Source organism: Trachypithecus francoisi, unplaced genomic scaffold, assembly GCF_009764315.1.
Source record: "Trachypithecus francoisi isolate TF-2019V2 unplaced genomic scaffold, Tfra_2.0 Lachesis_group0, whole genome shotgun sequence".
Taxonomy (NCBI): Eukaryota; Metazoa; Chordata; class Mammalia; order Primates; family Cercopithecidae; genus Trachypithecus; species Trachypithecus francoisi.
The window spans coordinates 48457849-48479541 of NW_022681453.1; the positions used below are offsets into that span (position 1 = coordinate 48457849).

The 21693-nt window shown below is 41.9% G+C and overlaps 1 protein-coding gene across 11 annotated transcripts in view; it reads left to right on the top strand.

The window, feature by feature from the left end:
* Nucleotides 1-21693, top strand: part of ITPR1 (inositol 1,4,5-trisphosphate receptor type 1) — a 356972-nt gene that overhangs the window by 169913 nt on the left and 165366 nt on the right. For 6 of the 11 annotated variants that reach the window (XM_033210510.1, XM_033210513.1, XM_033210512.1 and 3 more), the window contains 15 exons: nucleotides 459-600; nucleotides 2575-2733; nucleotides 4796-4968; nucleotides 7016-7135; nucleotides 8089-8286; nucleotides 10491-10742; nucleotides 11229-11370; nucleotides 12092-12245; nucleotides 13603-13790; nucleotides 15169-15307; nucleotides 15971-16025; nucleotides 18022-18187; nucleotides 18264-18434; nucleotides 18918-18983; nucleotides 19705-19842. In XM_033210510.1, the coding sequence (XP_033066401.1) occupies nucleotides 459-600; nucleotides 2575-2733; nucleotides 4796-4968; nucleotides 7016-7135; nucleotides 8089-8286; nucleotides 10491-10742; nucleotides 11229-11370; nucleotides 12092-12245; nucleotides 13603-13790; nucleotides 15169-15307; nucleotides 15971-16025; nucleotides 18022-18187; nucleotides 18264-18434; nucleotides 18918-18983; nucleotides 19705-19842 (2263 nt within the window). Of the gene's footprint in view, nucleotides 1-458; nucleotides 601-2574; nucleotides 2734-4795; nucleotides 4969-7015; nucleotides 7136-8088; nucleotides 8287-10490; nucleotides 10743-11228; nucleotides 11371-12091; nucleotides 12273-13602; nucleotides 13791-15168; nucleotides 15308-15970; nucleotides 16026-18021; nucleotides 18188-18263; nucleotides 18435-18917; nucleotides 18984-19704; nucleotides 19843-21693 lie in introns of all 11 variants that reach the window. The other 5 variants (XM_033210504.1, XM_033210511.1, XM_033210505.1 and 2 more) reach the window with 1 other exon arrangement.

Below are 21693 nucleotides of genomic sequence, written 5' to 3' on the forward strand. Positions count from 1 at the left end.
TGAGGCAGAAGAATTGCTTGAACCCAGGAAGCGGAGGTTATAGTAAGCCAAGATCATACCACTACACTTCAGCCTGGGTGACAAAGTGAGACTCTATCTCAAAAAAAAAAAAAAAAATAATAATAATAATAATAAAATGATGAAGACCTCTCTCTCTCTTTCTGTCGCTAAGTTGGTCTCTAGAACCACATTACTAAATGTCAGGGAATGAGGTTACTGTGAGATAAAATTTTGTGTCTGATATTTCATAAAGATGATCATCCTTTTGTGGACAATGATTTTTTTCGTGTCTTTCACTCTCTGTGGTACTTGGCCTTGGTTGTCAGTTTCAAAGAAATTGGAAAGAGCGGGTCTGCTCCTGTTTAACTGGCTCATTAGTCCAGAAGGCTTCTAAGGCAAAGCTTCCAGCCTGCTGAACACTGAGCATATCTGTCTCTAATAGCTTCTTTCCTCCTAAGGTCTGTAACCAAGCTGCTGGAAGACTTGGTTTACTTTGTCACTGGTGGAACTAATTCTGGTCAAGATGTTCTTGAAGTTGTCTTCTCCAAGCCCAACAGAGAACGGCAGAAACTGATGAGAGAACAGAATATTCTCAAGCAGGTTGGTGAGATGTGGCATACTGGGGATTTGGCTTTATGAGAAATCAATGGGATGGCCAGGAGCGGTAGCTCATGCCTGTAATCCCAGCACTTTGGGAAGCTGAGGCAGGAGGATCCACTTGAGCCCAGGAGATGGAGGTTGCAGTGAGCCGAGATCACACCACTGCACTCCAGCCTGGGTGACAGAGAGAGAATCTGTCTCAAAAAAAAAAAAAAAAAGAAAAGAAAAGAAAAGAAAAAGAGAAATCAATGGGATCATTGAGGGATATTGGTGATTCCCTCAAAGGGATATTGGTGATACCTCAAAGGCTTGATGAATTGATTTTTCAATAGACGATTTTCTAGAGCACTTTTAGGTTCTCAGCAAGATTGTGCACAAAGTCCAGAGAAATCCCATATCTCCTCTTCCCCTAACATACTTGGCGTCCCCCACTATCGACATCCTACATCACAGTGAGACATTTGTGACAATTGGATGAATCAACATTGATGCATCATTATCACCTGAAGTCCATAGTTTATATTAGGGTTTACTCTTGGGATTTTATTTTCTATGGGTTTTGGTAAATGTATGATGCCATTTAGGCACCATTATAATACCATACAGAATGGCTTCACTGCCCCGAAATCATCTGTGCTCCTCCTATTCATCTGTCCTTCCTGCTAACCCTTCACAGCCATGAATGTTTTTACTGCCTCCTTTGTTTTCCCTTTACAGAATGTGACATGGTTGGAATCATACAGTATGTACCCTTTTCAGATGGGCAGATTTCACTTAGTGATATGCAGCTAAGATTCTTCAGCATTTGTTCATGGCTTGATAGTTCAGTTCAATTGATTTTTACCATACTTGTTGGATATCAATCATGTGAGAGTTTACCTGTTATAGGAACCTCAAGAAACACTCAGTTGACAACTTTATTTTCCTCAAAAATAATATAAAGTGCAATGTGACCTTAAGGTTATCTCATACATTTGGGCGATATGGCATATTCTATACACTCAGAAGCCTATATAGGCTCTTACAGAGGGCCCTATAAGTCACCACAAAATCTTTCCATAAAGAATGAGTAGTGGTTGACAGGAAATACATAGATGATATTGTTGGATGTAAATGTAAATAGACTGGTATAAAGACAAATTACAGGCAGTAAAGTGACAAATCCAGAGCAGATTAAATGCACAGAGATGCATACCATGTCATTCTATAACCCAACTAGAGGTTAGCCCACAAGCTTGCCATGGGAATTCCTGGCCACCAAAGCTAAAAGAGAAACATATTAGTCACAAGTCCCACTGTTCCCCATGGAACATGGGATTTGAGATTATTTTTTTCATGTTGGTCTACGATAGACAGAATTTATTAACAATCCATCATGTTTCAACAAGAATTTCCAGTTCAAGAGTACATGTCCAGCTGTTTGTTCATGTGATGATTCTCAAATTAGACCTCTGGCTTGATGCCCATGCTCATTTGTACAGTAGTAATTCCTGAGAGGCAGAAAATAACTGACTCATGACAGGAGCCTTCATAGATTACTTGTGCTGGGCACTAGTGCAACTCAAAATTATCATCCACTTTCATCCTTACTACACCTTTGTGATGCAGGCATTATTATTTCCATTTTGCTGGTAAGGAAATGGGGGTTTACTTTGTGATGTGTACTGCTAGGAAGTAATAAAAGTATGTGTTTCCACCTAGAATCTGCTGATTCCATTGTCTGTGTTCTTAAACACTTTGCTCTAAACACTGTGCTGTTAGGTATATGAGGACCAGTGAAGTCCAGGTAGACTTAATTCATTGAGTCCCCCGTCTCAGCTGATGGGCTGAATGCAGTGTTCAGGTTATGGATGTCTTTGGATAGAGAAACTTTCCGATGTAATCCAGCCACCCTTGAGCTTGCGTTACTTCCAAACAGAGTTAGCTTTGAAGCCCTAAGTGATTGCCATTTTTGCTTTTCATTTTCACAAACAGATCTTCAAGTTGTTACAAGCCCCATTCACAGACTGCGGTGATGGCCCAATGCTTCGGCTGGAAGAGCTCGGGGACCAGCGGCACGCTCCTTTCAGACACATCTGCCGGCTCTGCTACAGGGTGCTGAGACACTCGCAGCAAGACTACAGGAAGAACCAGGTTTGGATTAAACGTTGATGGGATGTGGTCGTCAGTTTCCCCATGAGTTTTTAGTGTCACATATCTATTTATAGAATGGATAGAGAATAGTTGAGTGTTAAGCTTGCTCTTGGGAAGGAAACACAAGCCCAGGAATCATATTATTACCGAATCGTTAAGAAACGTACTGGAGAATTCTCTTCTGCAGATAGCTTTCTATGAGATTTCTGGTTTTGGAGTTGGTTTTACATTTATAGAATTTTTAATGGCATATTCCCTTAGAGCTTAGGGGTGAGATGATGCCATTGTGTTTATATTAAAGATATAGTGGAGTCTTTTCTTCCTGCCACCTTTAAAATCCTCCGTCTCTTTCTAGAAACATGATCTTTATTTTGTTTCTGGTTCATGTTTTATGACATTATAAGTCATTGTTTATAGATATATTTTATACATAGTTATATTTTATGTATCATACATAGCATATGTGTATTTATATATACACACACACAATGTATAGTCTCCTATGAAATAAATGTTCTAACCTCTTTGGGCTCCAAACAACCTTCAGATTCTAAGGAAACCTGAGAACTGTGCTGCTACATCATTGATTCTTAATTGGGGGTGGTAATTTTGTCCCCCGAAGAATATCTGGCAATGTCTGGAGACCCTTTTGAGTTTTACAACTTCTTGGTGCTACTGGCATCTGGTGAGGGGAGGCCAGGGATGCTCTCAAATACCCAGCAGTGCCAAGGACATCCCCCTACAGCAAAGAATTATCCTGCCTAAAATGTCAGTGCTGAGGTTTAGAAAATTTGTGCCACATGGAGTACCATAGGCATACAAAATGATGCTTGTTATAACCTTGACTCTTACCACTTTATGTGAACTATCCCTGCCTTTTGGTGCAAAAGGCTTTTGTTTTTAAGGTTTTGACTGCTACTGTACCTGGACTTTTAGACTTTTTTCTTTGTAGTTAAGGGTTTTTGTCGTGTCATCATAAAGATAGTGATCTTGAATAGTGCTTTTTTCAAAGTGTGATAAGCTGTGATTGCTTTAAATTCACCTTCAGTGCATTGATACTATAATCCAATAGCTAGAGAAATTTTATTCTGTTCCTCTCTCCCATCTTCAGATGAGGATACATCTGGGTCTGTAGGGTGTGTCAAGATACTTTGCTTGTATATGAGGAAACAAACTAGTCCCTCTTGGAACTGCTGGATTAGACATCCTTGCTTAGTTGTTTATGGATCCTTTGCCGGTTGGCAGATGATGAGTTCCTAAACAATGCCTCCTTATAGAGTACAGGCTGAAAAACATGGCCTGTTTTCATTATGTTAATCCTAAATCGTTTCCGGGATTTAGGAATTCATGGGAAAAAAATTAGAGCAAGTTTCAAGGGCCACTTGCATTTTGAGCAAGCAGTCTCTCTTGGCCAGGGAAGCATCTTTGAATAGAAACAAATACGTATTTGTAAGAGATTTCCTTAAGTTCACAAATATTTCTATGGAATGTGATATCTGATCCCAAAAGAGAGAAACCAGAGATGTATTCCTGAGTTCCATGCATATGACGGATTTTCTTAGGTATTCCTGAACTTCTTATGCACTCATTGACTTTAAAAAAGTATTTTGACCACAAATAAAGGAAATGAAACAGGGTAACATTGTTTCAGATATCCAGGTAGGCTTTATCTGTGTTTATTTAGCAGCGCAGGTCAATGGGGGCACAGTTAAGTCCTCTTGAAATAGGAATACATTTAGAGGTGAAAACCAGCTTTGGACCTTTTTGAAAAATAAATCACTAGATTAAAATTTATATTGTACACTTAATAAAATATCCCCATGTAAATACGGGCTATTTTGCTCAATTACATTGGTGTGGCAGGCTTAGTAAAATAAAGGATGTGAAGGAGTTTGCAGCTGTTGCCGTATGACAGAAAGTTGTAGAAAGACCGTCACTTATACTGTAATTTCTCTTAGGAGCAGTAGTTCTCATCAGAAAACGTTGCTGCTTTCTTTATTCTACACTTAACCATATTGTCATTTATCCTTCCTGCTGATGTCTCTTTTCTCTCCCTATAAAGGAGTATATAGCCAAGCAGTTTGGCTTCATGCAGAAGCAGATTGGCTATGATGTGTTGGCCGAAGACACTATCACTGCCCTGCTCCACAATAATCGGAAACTCCTGGAAAAACACATTACCGCGGCAGAGATTGACACATTTGTCAGCCTGGTGCGAAAAAACAGGGAGCCCAGGTGAGGCGGGAGTGGGGTCAATGCAGGATGGTGTCTGTGCCTTTGAGATGCAGGGACTTAGCTGGTGCTTTTTACTAGTTTTCTTGTGCTGCTAGTGACAAGTTTTGATTAGTTAGGTCTGGTGAGGCTCTTTGATGAGTAGTGGCAAGAACATGGTGTTAAAATGAGACCCGGGGGGTGCATTCCTAGCTCCAGTATGTACCACCTGGATGAGCTTGGGTTTTTCCTGAGCTTTTATTTCCTCATCTGCTAAACGGGTAGTTATGAAAATTAAATGAGAATAAATGCACGTGACGTGCATGGCACTTAGTAGATGCAGAGTAAATGACAGTTACTGGCCACTCATTCACTTTTAAAAAAATGTTCTTAATGTTAATTGTTAATTTTAATGGGTGCCTAGTAGGTGTATATATTCATGGGGTACATGAGATGTTTTGATGGAGGCATGCAATGTGAAATAATCACATTCTAGAGAATGGGGGATCCATCCACTCCAACATTTATTTTTTGTGTTACAAAGAATCCAAGTCTATTCTTTTAGTTATTTTAAAATGTACAATTAAATTATTGACCGCAATTACCCCATTTACTGTCAAACAGTAGGTCTTATTCGTTCTGTTTTTTTTTGTACCCGTTAACCATCCCCACCTTCCCGCCGCCCTCCCACTATCCTTCCCAGACTCTGGTAACCATCCTTCTACTCTCTCTGTCCATGAGTTCAGTTGTTTTGATTTTTAGATCCCACAAATCAGTAAGAAGACGCGATGCTTGTCTTTCTGTGCTTGGCTTATTTCACTTAACATAATGACCTCCAGTTCCATCCATGTTATTGCAAATGACTGGATCTCACTCTTTTCATTCACGTGTTTTTTTTTTTTTTGAAATGGAGTCTCTCTCTGTCGCTCAGGCTGGAGTGCAGTGGCGAGATCTCAGCTCACTGCAACCTCCACCTCCTGAGTTCAAGCAATTCTGCTGCCTCAGGCTCCCGAGTAGCTGGGACTACAGGCACTTGCCACCACGCCCGGCGAATTTTTGTGTTTTTAGTAGAGACGGAGTTTTACCATATTGGCCAGGCTGGTCTCAAACTCCTGACCTTGTGATCCGCCCACCTTGGCCTCCCAAAGTGCTGGGAGTATAGGCGGGAGCCACAACACTTGGCCTTATTCACTTTTTAGCACCCCTTGCTTATCAGTTAAACACTCCCCTCCCTTAATATAATCAGTAAGAGTCTTGCAAGTTCAGTTGTTGGTTGAGCGTTTTTATTATAGTTTAGTGAATTCTATTGATTGTATCTCATTCACACAGATCTGCTCCTCTTTTGTACACCCTCTCCCCATTTCTTTCCCCTTCTCTTGTCCTTCTAATTAAGACTCACATTTTCACTTGAAGCAGGAAGCAATTTACAGTGTGGGTGTCACAAATGATTATAATGGAGCACAGACACAGTTGCTGTAAAAACACCTACTACCACCCATGAAAATAATCCGCATTTTCTAGAGCCTGCTCACGGGCCAGCTAGTGAGCAATGGAAGCACTCCCATTAATCATCTCATTTAGTCCTCAGGACAGCCCTCAGAAGTGACACATTATCCTTTTCTGTAGATGAGCCTCAACTAAAGCACAGTGAAATTAGTAATTTCCCCAAATTAATGCCCCGTAGCAGAACTCCACTAATAAGATCCTAACTGGGCTTCCAACGCAGGTAGCCAAACATCAGGGCATTGCCTCTCACCACTGTGGTTCCCCTGGGTCTCCACCATACCTTCCTTATGTGAGCTTCTTTCTTGTCTTGTTCCTTCTTCTCACCTTTGCCTCATCACCTCTTCCTTGACCACAACCACTACCGTCTTTCCTTCTTGCTTCCTCTTCTTTCTTTCTAGCATGTGGGTTTCTGGTGGTGCCATAAACACTGGCATCGAGACCTAGAATGCTGCTGACATGTCTTGGTAAAGATACATTGGACCTGTGCACTTAAGGGAGAGTTGGGCTCCAGGAGCCTAACCTCTGCTCTAGCTATGGAAAATGTTTTGTTTCTGTTTCCGTTTAGATTCTTAGATTACCTCTCCGACCTCTGTGTCTCCATGAACAAGTCGATTCCAGTGACCCAGGAGCTAATATGTAAAGCTGTACTGAATCCCACCAATGCTGACATCCTGATTGAGACCAAGTGAGTGGGGAGCCGGGGTTTAGATGGAAAACGTGTGATTCATTCCGAGTTGGTGCTCATGAGGAATAAAACCTAGCCCTATCCTTTTTTGAGTTGATCTAAAGTCAGCATGGCTGGGATTTGATCTTCCTATTGGAAAAGTCTTGATTAGGAGAATTACTGAATTTGATTTTGGTATGGCCTCCTCTGCATAGTGGTGTCACTTACTTTGCATACAAGTTTAAAAGTCATGTAAACTCGCTGGGGAACAATTTACACAGTTACATTTTAAGAGTTTAAAACTCTTTGTGTGACCATCAATTTAAAATTTCAAATGACATAATTAATATTCAGTGTTAAGATTAAGTCAGTGTTGGGAGGAGTTTTAAATTATTACTGTTCAGAATGTGTTTATTGGTCTGAAGAATTTTTGTTAACAGTAGTAATTCATTTTTGGCAAAGGAACAGTTTTCCTGAGAAGTATAGTGCCAGTAATATGGGCAACATTTAAAAAAAATACTAAATTATGTCCTGAGCTAGTGATACTGCATTGATTCTCATGTATAACTCAGTTTTGGGCTTGGGCTGCTGCAGGGTTTTTCAGTTTAGGTATTTTCACATTTCGGGCGGGGTAATCCTTTGTTGTGGGGCTGTTCTAGGCACTGTAAAATGTTTAGCAGCGTCCCTGGCCCCTACCCACTTAGATGCCAGTAGCACCTCTCCATTTCAGTTGTGACAACCAAAAACCTGTCCAGAGACATTGCCTAATGTCCACTGGGGGCAGCAGCACCACAGTTGAGAACCACTGGGTTACCGTATAAGAAGACATTAATGTCAGGCTCTCTGCAGCGCTGCCCTTGGGTGAAATACAAAACAAAAAGTGGCTTTCCGTGTGTCTTTATGCTGAAAGTGAAGCTAGATATCAAAGTATTAAAAAAAAAATAGAGCTTTTCCTTCCTCCTCTTCTTTTCCAGGTTGGTTCTTTCTCGTTTTGAGTTTGAAGGCGTTTCTTCCACTGGAGAGAGTGCTCTGGAGGCAGGAGAGGATGAGGAAGAGGTGTGGCTGTTTTGGAGGGACAGCAACAAAGAGATTCGTAGCAAGAGTGTGAGGGAGTTGGCGCAGGACGCTAAAGAAGGGCAGAAGGAAGACCGAGACGTTCTCAGCTACTACAGGTGCGTGGGACACGTGTGGGGCTCAGATTTGGTTGCCCCAAAACAGTGGCACTTAGGAATTTGTTGCTGGTTTGTTGATTACTTCAAGGAATCGCAAGGTGTCATCTTGTGAGATAGTCTTGAAAAAAGCCAGATGTGTGTTTTAGGAGTTTAGAGTGTAAGATTTCAGTCAATTGACATCTGGATGTGGCTGGGTCCCAAGAAGGATGAGTGCTCACATCAGTCCCTGGTGACAATTTATCCTTAAGCAGCCTGGCCTGTAGATATGGTGGTAGGTACGTAAGAGGCAGGCTTGGGGTGAAATCCTGACCTCTTCACTTACCAGCTTTTTGACATTGGCCAAGTTTGATTTTATGCTCTAATTTCTTTATCTGCAAAATAAAGGTGATAGTGCCAATCTCACCAAATGTTTATAGACAGAGCCAGAAGATGTATGTATGTACATACACATATATCTACATACTCATCCACATATCTATTTCTATAACTGCACAAATATATAATAAAAATCATGTGCTTACACTAATACTTCCAATTCTATTCCAGCACCATGGGGTTTATTCTAGCCTTCATCTTTTCCATTTCATGACTCGTTCTAGCTGCGTGATTCCCTGTATGTTTACCTGTCTGCCCATTCCCCTGTGTGTACCTGTCTCACCTCTGCCAGCCACCTCCTCAGTCCGCAGTGTCTGCTTGGCTCCAGCTCTGAGACCTGCCAGCCCCGCCACCTGAAGGGAAGGGAAGGGGAAGAAAGAAGGGAAGTGAACCAATAAATACTTTTAAAAGAAAGGGAAAGGGAAGATAAAGCAAGGCTTTTATTAGTTTTTAATAAAATAAATAAAACTTTGCAGATAAAATGGCTTTTCTTGCCTCTTGAATTCTGTTCTCTTTCATTCATGTGTGATGTGTGCATCCTATCAACATTGTCTGTGTGCTACATTTGTATGCATCTATAAATCATATGTAGTATGTTATCTCTACTTAAAATTTTATATAAATGATACTGTACTCCAAATATCATTCTAAAACTTGCCTTTTTTATTCAGTATGGGTACTGAAGCATATCTGTGTTAATAGAGGTTGATGTATTTCTTTAATTTGGACTGCTGGATGATATTCTGTTTTATTGATTTATCACATTTTCATCGCTGTTTGATATTTGGTCATATGCCACAGTTCTTCATGTCAGAAAACATCTTCATTCAAATTTTTCTGAGCATATGTATGAGTTTCCATTCCACACTGGGAAGTGGGCTTGGAGGATGTTCATATTTTAAGCTTTACTAAGCAATTCTAAATTGGAAGTTTCAGTGTACATGCCCACCAGTTGTAGATGACAACCTTTTTTTTCTTCATATCTTTGTTAACCTTGAATATCATGATGCTTTTTAATTTTTAGTAATTTTATAAGTGTGAAATAGAGTCATGTCTATACTTGCATTTCCCTGACATCTAATGAGGCTGAGGATGTCTTCAAATCATGATTATTAGAAATACATAGGGTTTTTAAGTTAGAAGGCAGTATTTGTTAGTTTGAAAGCCTATGGCTTTCTTGTTATTTCACATTTCAAGCATGTTTACTCTTTCAGTGTTTGATGAATCTTCTCCCAAGTGAATGAGAAAGAGTCCCTTAATTGGTCAAGTTCCAGTTAACAACATTCACTTGCAATTGGATGAAGATGAAAAGTGAGGAGTCTCCTACTTTTGTACATGAAATGTTTTTTTACATGTGTAGGAATTAGAGTGACTTACATGATATAAGATCTTTACAATGTTATAAAATTTCTAAGTAGGCTTAATATGTGTGATATCTTTAACATTTCCTACATGGTCTTTACTGGATGAAACAGCTGAAGGGATAGAAATAGACAACCATCTTAGGCCTTAGCATTCCCCATTTATTTTGCAAAGTAAACAAAGACCTAATGGAATAAGGTCGTCACAGAATTGCTCCAACACAGCTGGATAGACACGTGTTCCTGTTGGCTGTCAGCCCACACACTATTGCACAGCTTGAACAGTTCTTTCATCTGCTTGGTACCAAAGCCAAAATCCTGGTGTACAAGAGCAATTTAGGGGTGTTGATGTATGAGTTTAGTTGGCCAAATGTCACTCCCATGAAAGTCAGGGCTGCCCAGGCAACCCTGCATTCATCCTGAATGATTTCTGGAGCGTGAGCTGTGTGCCCTTGTTCTTTCCTCTAGATATCAACTGAACCTCTTTGCCAGGATGTGTCTGGACCGCCAATACCTGGCCATCAATGAAATCTCAGGCCAGCTGGATGTCGATCTCATTCTCCGCTGCATGTCTGACGAGAACCTGCCCTATGACCTCAGGGCGTCCTTCTGCCGCCTCATGCTTCACATGCATGTGGACCGAGATCCCCAGGAACAAGTCACCCCCGTGAAATATGCCCGCCTCTGGTCGGAGATTCCCTCGGAGATTGCCATTGATGAGTGAGCCTGGCCCCTGAAAACCTCGCTTTACATTGTTCTGTGCGGCAGTAGATAGCCCCACATAGTCTCATTAAATCTTAGAAGAAAGATGAAGTGTTGTTTTTTTTAGCTTAAAATAAAATTAAATGGATGGCAAATATTTTTTCCTCAAGAATGTAAAAGATGGCATGATCATGTTTTTTATATTATTTATCTCCTCTTTCATTCTGCAAATATTTAAGTGTGTACTATGTGCCACACTCAAGAAATGTATCAGTGAACAAACTAGAAAGCAGTCTCTATGCTAGTTTGGTGGAAGACAGACAATAGGCAAGATAAACGACTCAAATATATAGTTGGTGATATGTGCTAAGGAGGAAAAAAGTAAAGTAGGGTCAAGGGACACCCAGGGTTAGCAGATGTTGACTTTTGAAGCTGAGTGACCCAGGAAGACCTCTCTGGGAGTAACTTGAAATTTTGTTTCCTTTCTTTCTCATTTCTTTTCAGCTATGATAGTAGTGGAGCTTCCAAAGATGAAATTAAGGAGAGATTCGCTCAGACCATGGAGTTTGTGGAGGAGTATTTAAGAGATGTGGTTTGTCAGAGGTTCCCTTTCTCTGATAAGGAGAAAAATAAGCTTACGTTTGAGGTAACTCATGAATGAAATGATCTGTGTGTATTATCTGCCTCTCAGTGGTCATTTTTCTATGGGGCAAATAGAAAATATTTGAGTAATTAGTGATTTTGGTCATGATGCTCTGGTTTTGTGATGGAAAGGAATTCAGCTTGGTTTTGTTCCAGAATAAAATAAAACAGATACCAGTCACATGGCTTAATAGTAGTTATGTTCTTAAAAGAAATACACAAGGTGACTTGAGCCACATAAAATGATAGAACATCACTTTGTATTAAAACTGACAAGGGAGAAACACTGTGTTTGCAATCTGCTATAGATTAATCATTTGCAGAACATAAATCCTTGTTACTTCTGAGTTAACAGTGTTTCTGAGACTACTTTTGCCTTTTAAGAGCTGTATTTCTGAGGATTGCAGAATGTTATTACCTGTGTCCTTGTTGGGAATAACTCTGCTTGCCTTGTGTTAATATTATCCTTGGGAAGCTGTGCAGAGCAAATGATGAGGTCTTTTTTTTTTAATTAGTCATCAGAGCAGATCAGTAGCTCTCCATTTCTTATTTTTCCTCCTTATGAAACAAAATGAAAATTTATCAGAAAGTGCAAGGAAAGTACATGCCTTCTCTTACCATAAGGAAGGTCCAAGTCTGTCATTTCTAAACTGGTCAACATCAAATGGAATTGAAGGGGGTGCAGTTTATGTAATACCATCTTCTTCTTTTATTTTATACAATAGGTTGTAAATTTAGCTAGGAATCTCATATACTTTGGTTTCTACAACTTCTCTGACCTTCTACGATTAACTAAGATCCTTCTGGCCATATTGGACTGTGTGCATGTGACGACAATCTTCCCCATTAGCAAGATGGCGAAAGGAGAAGAGAATAAAGGTAACAATGATGTGGAGAAGCTGAAGAGTGAGTATCTGAGGGTGCTCATACATCTGAGAGATGCCCTCCCAGCCTTTCCTGTTACGCTCATGTCATACCCTATGTGTGATGCCACGTCCTTTCTTTGCTCATTCCTTCCCAACTTTTCATCGTGAACATTTTCAAATACTGTGTAAAGAAAAGCTGGAAGAACAGTATGATGGAGTCCCATGCACCCATGACTTTGAGTCAACAGTTATTCACATTTTGCTGTCTTTCCTTTGTATTTATATGTGAGTCATGTGTATATTTTGTTGAACAATTTGAAAGTTACCTAACACTTTGAATGTTTATATAACAAATACATGTCCTGTCATTGTCCTTGACATTCGTGAGGCCCTTGGTAATAATATTTGTTTAGGATGTAAGAAAATACAGGCTTGTATCTTGGTAGCTATTTCCACTTTGTGAGTAGGACAATCTGCCTTTGCATGTTTATTTCTTCCTCTGTTTTAGGGTCAGAGTAGGCATATATTGGTATCATGTATCAATTATTGTTAACTGGTCTTCTGCAGCTAGAACAGAAAAAAGTACATTGACTTATCTCTATTTGCTAGGTCTTGTGCTAAGTCATGTTGCATTATACCATTTAGTTCTTTTGTTGAGCTCCTTTATTTCCATTTTATAGATGAGGAGACTGAGCCTCAGAGGTAATATGATGCACCTAAGGTCAAGCAGCATCAGGATCTGTGCCTTGTTAACTTTATATACCTAGTTCTATGCTCATAACAAGCACATAGTTGATGATCAATAAAATTTGGGCAGGGCACGGTGATTCATACCTATAATACTAGCACTTTGGGAGGCTGAAGCAGGAGGATTGCTTGAGGCCAGGAGTTCAAGACCAGCCTGGACAATATAGAGAGAATCTATCTCTACCAAAACAAACAAACAAAAAAATTAGCTGAGTGTGGTGATGTGTGCCAGTAGTCCTAGCTACTTGGGACGTTGAGGCAGGAAGATTGCTTGAGCCCAGAAGTTTGAGGCTGCAGGGAACCATCATTGTGTCACTGCACTCCTGCCTGGGTGATAGAACAAGATCCTGTCTCTAAAGAAAATTTGAAAAAATGAAATTTGATGGGCAAGTTAATACACATAAATGCCCCTCTGGGGATTTCGATGTCCACGATCTTTCTATTGCTCTCAGAAGCCCAGATTTTTGATGTGCATTTACCTTTCCAGGTTTCCAGGGTCCTGAGATTATGTTGGAATAGGGATATGTTAAATAATTTATCTCAAAGAGCCCCTGCCCCTTGACAGATGCCTCCGAGCATTCTCTGGAGACATGGTGACCGTGGTCTGTCCTGGCCTTTCCTAGGCAGTAACGTGATGAGGTCTATTCATGGCGTGGGAGAGCTGATGACCCAGGTGGTGCTCCGGGGAGGAGGCTTTTTGCCTATGACTCCCATGGCCGCTGCCCCTGAAGGCAATGTGAAGCAGGCAGAGCCTGAGAAGGAGGACATCATGGTCATGGACACCAAGCTGAAGATCATTGAGATACTCCAGGTATCCACCAGCTGGAGCTGGGGCAGGGAGGGTGTGTCACAGGGGCACTGTTCAGATCCAGTCCCTCTGTTCTGATGGAGCCCAAGGCTTTCTGGGAAGAAGATGGGAGGAAATTCTTAGCTCATCCCTCCATGTCGTTTATGAGCTGGCTCCTCCTCTTCGGAGGCCGAGAAGTCCCCCTGTCTGCCACAGCAAGCTGTGTCCCAGGAAAGCCAGTGGTGTGATTCAACCTGAGTCCCAAGGCTGAGAACCAGGGGAGCTGAAGGTGTAAGTCTCAGTCTGAGGCCAAAGGCCCGAGAACCTGGAGCTCTGATAGGCAGGAGAAGATGAGTGTCCCAGCTCCAAAACAGGTGGATTCAGTCTTCCTCCACCTTTTTGCTCTATCCAGGCCCTCCGTGGATTGAATGGTGTCCACTCACACTGGGTGAGAGCAGATCTTCTTTACTCAGTTCACTGATTGAAATGTCAATCTGTTCTGGAAACCCCCTCATAGATGTACCCAGAAATAAGGTTGTACCAGCTATCTAGGACCCAGTCAAGTTGGCATCTAAAATTAACCATCATAGTTACTTTTGTACAACACTGAGTTTGAGGCCCTGGGAAGATAGCAAATAGGATGTCCAACAGACAGTAGTAGGACACATTCACTGAGAGCATGGAGGCAGGCAAGAGATCTCTCTCCCTCTGGAAGAGGTGACGGCCCTTGGACTGGGAAAAGTTGCTGGGAGGGCTAAGCAGAGACAAGGGGAGAATGGAAGGAAGAATGTGAGTGAGATCCCTACATGATGTCAGCTGCTCGATCTTTCTTTTTAGTTCTAGCAGTAATCCTGGGAAAAGTGACCCTGTGTTGGAACAGAGGGTAAGGGAATACAGGAGGCAAAAGAAGAGGGTGTCCAAGAGTTTGTACCCAAACCAGGGGAAACAACCAGAAATAGGAAATAGGAACCAAGCTAATTTTCCATAGTAAAAACAAATTTTTTTTGGCTAATTATATTAAATCCAAAGCAGGCAACTTTACTCTTCTCAGTGTTAGGCCCACAGTTGGCATTCAGTACTTACTGAAATAGAGTCTTGTGTGTTATAGACTCCATTTATGGAGCCAGGAGTGAGTGATTTAGTGTTCTAATTGTTAAATTAATTGCCAGGATGCTGAAGTTTACACTAGAGGCTAAGGTGCTATGGGCAGACTTCATATGCCCCATGGAAGTCTGCTGTTGTTAAAATGAGTGTTGAAATCTAAGCCAAATATTTGGCTCGCTTAGTGCTTAAGGTAATTGATGGAGCTGATACCAGGCCCTGCCAGTGTGTGGTGGCTTGGCAGAATCAAGGTGGTATGTTAATGTAACCAATCTGTTTCCATTTCCACTTGAATCTTTAGTTTATTTTGAATGTGAGGTTGGATTATAGGATCTCCTGCCTCCTGTGTATATTTAAGCGAGAGTTTGATGAAAGCAATTCCCAGACTTCAGAAACATCCTCCGGAAACAGCAGCCAAGAAGGGCCAAGTAATGTACCAGGTTAGTGATTCAGAATGGAATTTCAGCCATAGAATGGGACCTGGCTCTAAGGAAAATGGGGGAGAGCAAACAGTATCTTCTAGAAAAAGGGTAAAAATGGTTTTGATTATTGTGCCAGGGCATCCTCCTGGCACTTACTCTTTTTGAGCAGGGGAATAATTGACAGAGCCCAGATTCCTTCTGAGTTGGATCTTGTTTCCTTCCATCTTGGAGTGTCTTAATCATGTGACAGTTGAGGTTTCCAGCGTTGTGGTTACCCACCCCCCCAAAAAAATACCAAAATAAAAACAGTAACAAAAAACTCTCCAGGAGACCTCTTGTCCGCTAGCAGCTTTTACTCATGTTGGAAGCTGTTCCCTGCCCAGGAACTAGTGGGAGAGGGTAGTAGTAGAAATAATCCCATCTACCAAACCCAAGCTTCCATGAGTGAGATCATCACTCTCCTTTACCAGGGGACCATGCAGTGAGGGAGGAAGGGGCAGGAATGTGGAATATGGGGTTAACGTCATCTGGGTTAGTCACTCTGTGTAGCTTTGCAATATAATGTCCTGGAAGATTTGGGGTTAACGCAACAGATTTACCCTGCAAAACTTAGGTATGAGTTCGCCGGCAGCATGTTTGCAGGCCTTCCTGCATCTGAAGTGATATGTTCTAACTTTTCAGGTGCTCTTGACTTTGAACACATTGAAGAACAAGCAGAAGGCATCTTTGGAGGAAGGAAAGTATATTTTCAGTTACTGTTTTGTAGGTGGTTCTACAGTTGGGAAGTCTGCTCTTCCAGAGCTCTCAGAGGCCTTCTCTTTATTATGTTAGTAAATGTTTAGTCTCTGGGCTTAGGTTGTTTTGGTGCTATCTTTGGAACTGTTAGTACTCAAGTCAGAGTTATCTCAGTTGGCTTGATTGGGAGGAGGGAAAGAGAGAGAGAGATAGAGAGTATGTGAGAGAGAGAGAGTGTGTGTGTGTGTGTGTGTGTGTGTGTGTGTTTGTCCCACCTAGGACAGAAAGGATTTAAGGAGATTTCCCAGAATACCTACATTACAAGATTATTTTTACATAGTGAGGAAATGCAATCAAAAGAAAGAATAGAAAGAGAGAGGGGCTCAAAACAGAGTGAAGTTAGTAAGATCATGTCCTGCTACTGGGCTGTAATTTTATCCCTGAGCTCCTTACAGGCTATGCAACAAAAAAGCAAAATCTGTTCTTTCATGATTTCTAATATTAATGTATGAGCCCCTTTAAAAAATACCACACTGGTCAATTTTGACTTAAGACATTATTATAATCATGGAACCCTTATACCTAAAAGTATAAAATTTGGTATAAACACCCTATGCACGTAGTTCTTATAATTAGCACACTTGGTTTGATTATTGCTTTATAACATATTATTCCAAAAAACTTAAGGATTCAAACAACCACCATTTTATTAATACCTCTCACGGCCCTGTGGCTTGATTAAGCTGGATGGTTCTTCTGCTGGTGGTCACGTCATACTGTAGTGAGGTGGTAACGGGGGCTGGCACATCCAAGTTGCATTCACATTTCTGACACTATAGCAGAGATGCCTGCAAGGCCAGGACTTCTTTCTCTCTCTGTCCATGTGGATAACTTGGGCTTCTTTACAGCATGGTGGCTGACTCAAAGAGCAAATGTTCTAAGAGGACAAGCCAACAGTATGCAAGTGCTAATTGGGCCTCTGCTTGCATTGCATTTCCTAGTATCTTATTGTTCAAGCAAATCCCGTGGCCAAGCTCAGTGTCAGTGTGGGAGGGGACTATATAAGGGTTTGAATACTTTGTTGGGGCTCACCAGTGTTAATAGTCTACCTTCATGCTTAATATAAAACCTGTGAAATTTGACTTAGCAACATTATGTACTATGATGGAAGATGTTTTTCTGAAACTTAAACAGGGTGTTGTGAGTTTATCTTAATACAGGTTCCATGTGCTGTGTGATCACTCAGCTCTCTCGCCATTTTCCTCATATTAAACAGCACTGAAACCTTCACACCTTTTTGGAATACACAGCATGAATACAGTATTTATAAAGTCCTCTCTGTGCTTTTCTTATTAGCCAGCAACCATGAAGGTTCCACCATTTGTCATTCATTTGACTCTAAACTCGATATAGGTGCAGACCCAATAATTGACTGGCAGTGCTCAGTTGTGGAGTAGTCTGCCATTTGATCTAGTTTATGCTTATTAATATTTAATATAGTCAAGCATGGTGGTGCATACCTATAGTCCCAACTGCTCAGCGTGCTAAGGCAGGAGGATCGTTTGAGCATAGGAGTTTGAATTCCACCTGGGCAACATAGCAAGACCTCATCTCTAAAAAAAAAAAAAATACATAAACTAATAAGAGAAACACATCCTCTTGCAGTTCTCAGACCACATATGAAGCCCAGCAGAACACCCTATGCAGATGTTGAGAATCTGGTTCTGATGCTAGTCTTGTCACTTTAGGCAGGGAGGGACTTTGGCTTAAAATTTGACTTATCTTTTATTATGACATCTTACTTGTCTCCTCACCTCACAATATAGTTGAAGATGAAGCAAGGCTGTATTGTTAAAGGAGCTAATGAAAAGTGAAATTGCTTGTCTGGAGATCATAGTGCTAGAAATCTAACTAGGTTAGGTGCATCTGGGTCCAAGGTACGTGAGAGGAGGCATTTGTGATTCATTTGGTCTTTCCCCCTCCTTGTGCTCCTTTAGCGAGGAGAACACTCCACTGGACTTGGACGATCACGGCGGCAGAACCTTTCTCCGTGTCTTGCTCCACCTGACGATGCATGACTACCCACCCCTGGTGTCCGGGGCCCTGCAGCTCCTCTTCCGACACTTCAGCCAGAGGCAGGAGGTGCTCCAGGCCTTCAAACAGGTAGCTCAGGTCACCCACGTGTGTGTTGTCTGTCCAAGAAGCTGTTGTGTGCACCTAATGGATTGCGTTCATTAAGGTTCAACTGCTGGTTACCAGCCAAGATGTGGACAACTACAAACAGATCAAACAAGACTTGGATCAACTGAGGTCCATCGTGGAAAAGTCAGAGCTTTGGGTGTACAAAGGGCAGGGCCCTGATGAAACCATGGATGGTGCATCTGGCGAAAATGAACATAAGAAAACGGAGGTGAGTGAAACACAGGTTAGGCTGCCAAAGTAGATGGATAGGCTTGTCGAAACTAGTGAGCATCGTCCTCTGGTTTTAGGTATAAATGTGATAGAATGGGATTTATTTTCAAGAGATCTGCTTGTTAAGTCGCTAAGATCACAGCTGTTGGCCTAGGAAATAAGCTACGAATCAGAGTTTAGCTATGTCTCCTGTGCAGCCTCAGACTCTGTAGAAGAGACTTCGACATTGAGTGAATTGGCACCAGGTTTCCCTTACAGACCCACTTGGGAATCGACCTGTTCTCTAGCCGTGGCCCAGCCCACTATCCCCTCCCAAGGAAACCCATAGCAAGTAGGTAGATGAGTGGGGCATAAACCCAGCATGACTATTGGAAAACAGTGCAGAACTCCCTTTCTTTCATAAAGGTTGATGCTAGCTGTAACAAACTGACAGTAGCCCATGAGTTGTACAGATCACATTTGTGTTCACTTTGGTTCCTAGGAGGGAAATAACAAGTCACAAAAGCATGAAAGCACCAGCAGCTACAACTACAGAGTGGTCAAAGAGGTAAGCTCCTCCCCCACCACCGTTTTTCCCTTCTTTATCAATTCTCTAAGGAGCTTTAGTTTGTGATAGTCAAGTTGAAAGTACACACATTTGAGCTTTTTTCTTCGTGTGGTTTAACAGGGAGAAAGTAGAGCTCAGAGGTTAAGCTCATGGGTTTCGCCATCAGAGCTGGGCTCCACACCCAGCTGTTCTTATTATTATTTGTGTCCTCAGCTTCCTCACTGTTTATAGGTGCTACCTTTTGTAGGCACCACATATTTCTGAAGCTTTACAATTGAAGGAAGGACTAATTGAGAAAACTGTCAGGGGTCATCTAAGTGCCTGGCACACAGCGTCCCCACTGAGAGCTGTAGTTCTTTAGAAACCTTTGCGTAAGCTGGTTCAATTGGGAGGCTGGGAGCTTTGTGTGTTTTACCCCCGAACGAACTCTTCCCAGGGTCTCAGCAATGATGCCAGGTCATTTCCATTTTAAGCGATGTCTCTGAAACTTGTCCCACTGGTTGTTGAAGCCATTATCCCCTGCTTATTCTGAAAGACGTGCCCTTAGTCTTACGGATTTGGCTTGATGGAATCAACAGAAATGCCACATACTGAAGGAATTTCGTTGTAGTTTTTAATGCATTATAATCCCCTTTGCCTCCCTGCCCACCACCACCGCCTGCAATCTTTTTTCCAGCTGTAGTTCCTAGTTTTCTGAGACTGATTTCTTTCTTTCTACTAGATTTTGATTCGGCTCAGCAAACTCTGTGTTCAGGAGAGTGCCTCGGTGAGAAAGAGCAGGAAGCAGCAGCAGCGTCTGCTGCGGAACATGGGCGCGCACGCCGTGGTGCTGGAGCTGCTGCAGATTCCCTATGAGAAGGTGAGTGAGGCCTCACGCTCAGCAGCTGCTCCCAGGATGGGGCGGATCCCTGGGTTTCCCCAAACCCTTCACATCTGGATATTGTTGGTGAAGAAATGCATCCAGTGTGACTATTGTGACTACAAAGCAATTTCAGGTATTGATATGAAACAGAGCATCTGAAAAATAAAGTGCAGTCACCCATGAATAATCCTCATCCCCAGTTTTAAGATTCTGTAAAGAAAGAGAGTCCATTTATTCTCCATACTCCCAAGCCACATTGGATAGAGACATCTTAGTCTGTGTCAGAGCTTAGACCTCTGTCTACCCACCTGTTGGTGTGTTTCAATTTCATTTGCAATGTGACTCAAGCAATTTAAGTAACACCAGCTATTAAGTGCATGTGGGAACATGGGATGTGCCCACTTTTGAGGTCCTCACTAAGATGCTGACATCTGCTTAAGTATTTGGATTTATCAGGTGATGCTTTGATGTAGGTCTTTTCTGTTGTTGGAAGTTGTACTTTGCCTCTAATTTTTCACATAAGTATTTGTCATTGATACATATTTGATTTACAGAGGCAGGAGCAGGCTGACAGTGCTTTGAGTGAATGTAGGCTGACAAGATGCTTATGAAGTCATTCGTTGAAGCCTACAAGACCCACTGGGGTATTTGTGTGGTGCCCACTTGACAGATGAGGAGACTGAGGCTTGGGGGGGCGTTTAGAGGTAAAGGGCTCAGACTCAGGTCTCTTGAGTTGACTATTAACTGCTAGAGAGACTGATTTGCTAGAGAAGAGTCACCTGATGAAGGCTCATTTCTAGGTGCTTGCAGGGTGCCAGGTGCTATGCAGAGGCCTTTATACATATTATTAGCTCATGCCATCTCTCAAGACACATGGATGAGATGGGTGGTGCTATCTTCAGCCCCATTTTAGATGAGAGAGCTGCAGCTGGAGAGGTTCAGTAACTTGCATGGATGGCACAGCTATGTGCACTGAAGCTGACTCCACTTCACTGTGGAGCTGGGGCCTGCTGCCTTCCCTGTGCCTGTCGCTTTTCATTCTAGGAAATTTCTTGCAAAAGGAACCTCCTCCTCAGTCATGGGGACCATATGAATTGGGCAGGTCAGGCCTTTCAATAGCTACAAATACAGTCCAAGCGTAATCCCTGTCATACGTATAATACATAGCTAACTTGCAGTTGATACAGATGTGCATATCATCCAAACTTTGCCTATCATTTAGACTAGAACCAACAAGCTGATCTACCTCCTCGTGTGTAAGGAATGCGAGGGGGTCATTTACTGACCGTAGTGTTGTCTCATAATATCATCAGTTTCCCTAATGAGTGTCATGCCTTCATAGAGCAGGATTAATCTACAGGTAACCAGATGTGGTTGGAATTGGTGACTCAAAGGCAGAATATCATGTGTGTGTGTGTATATGTGTGTGTGCACATGCACGCTTTTATTTACTTTTGGATGGGCACGGACTTCCAAAGAATGGTGGGGGAATCCTCCACAGGTAACCTCTTGTGACTTGATGTCTTTGGGGCTTGCTTGCCTTGGAAAAATCCACTTCACACCACAAAGGTTCTTCACTTAGCTTGTGCACAGCAGATTCCTTTTATACAGAAGAACTGGAGGCATGTAGAACTATTTAAGGTTACTGCTGTCAACCAGCAGTGGCTGTCTGTCCCAAGCCCTCTGATTTCTTAGAGCTAGAAGGTTCACCACTCCTCCTGTTAATAAGGGACAAATGTAATCCACATTATGTTGTCCTGGGACTTGCTATTAATGTCGTTTTAAATTCTCCTCTGTTTTGGTTTGATTATCAAAGCTGGGAGCTCACCTTCCTCCCACAGCTCTGTT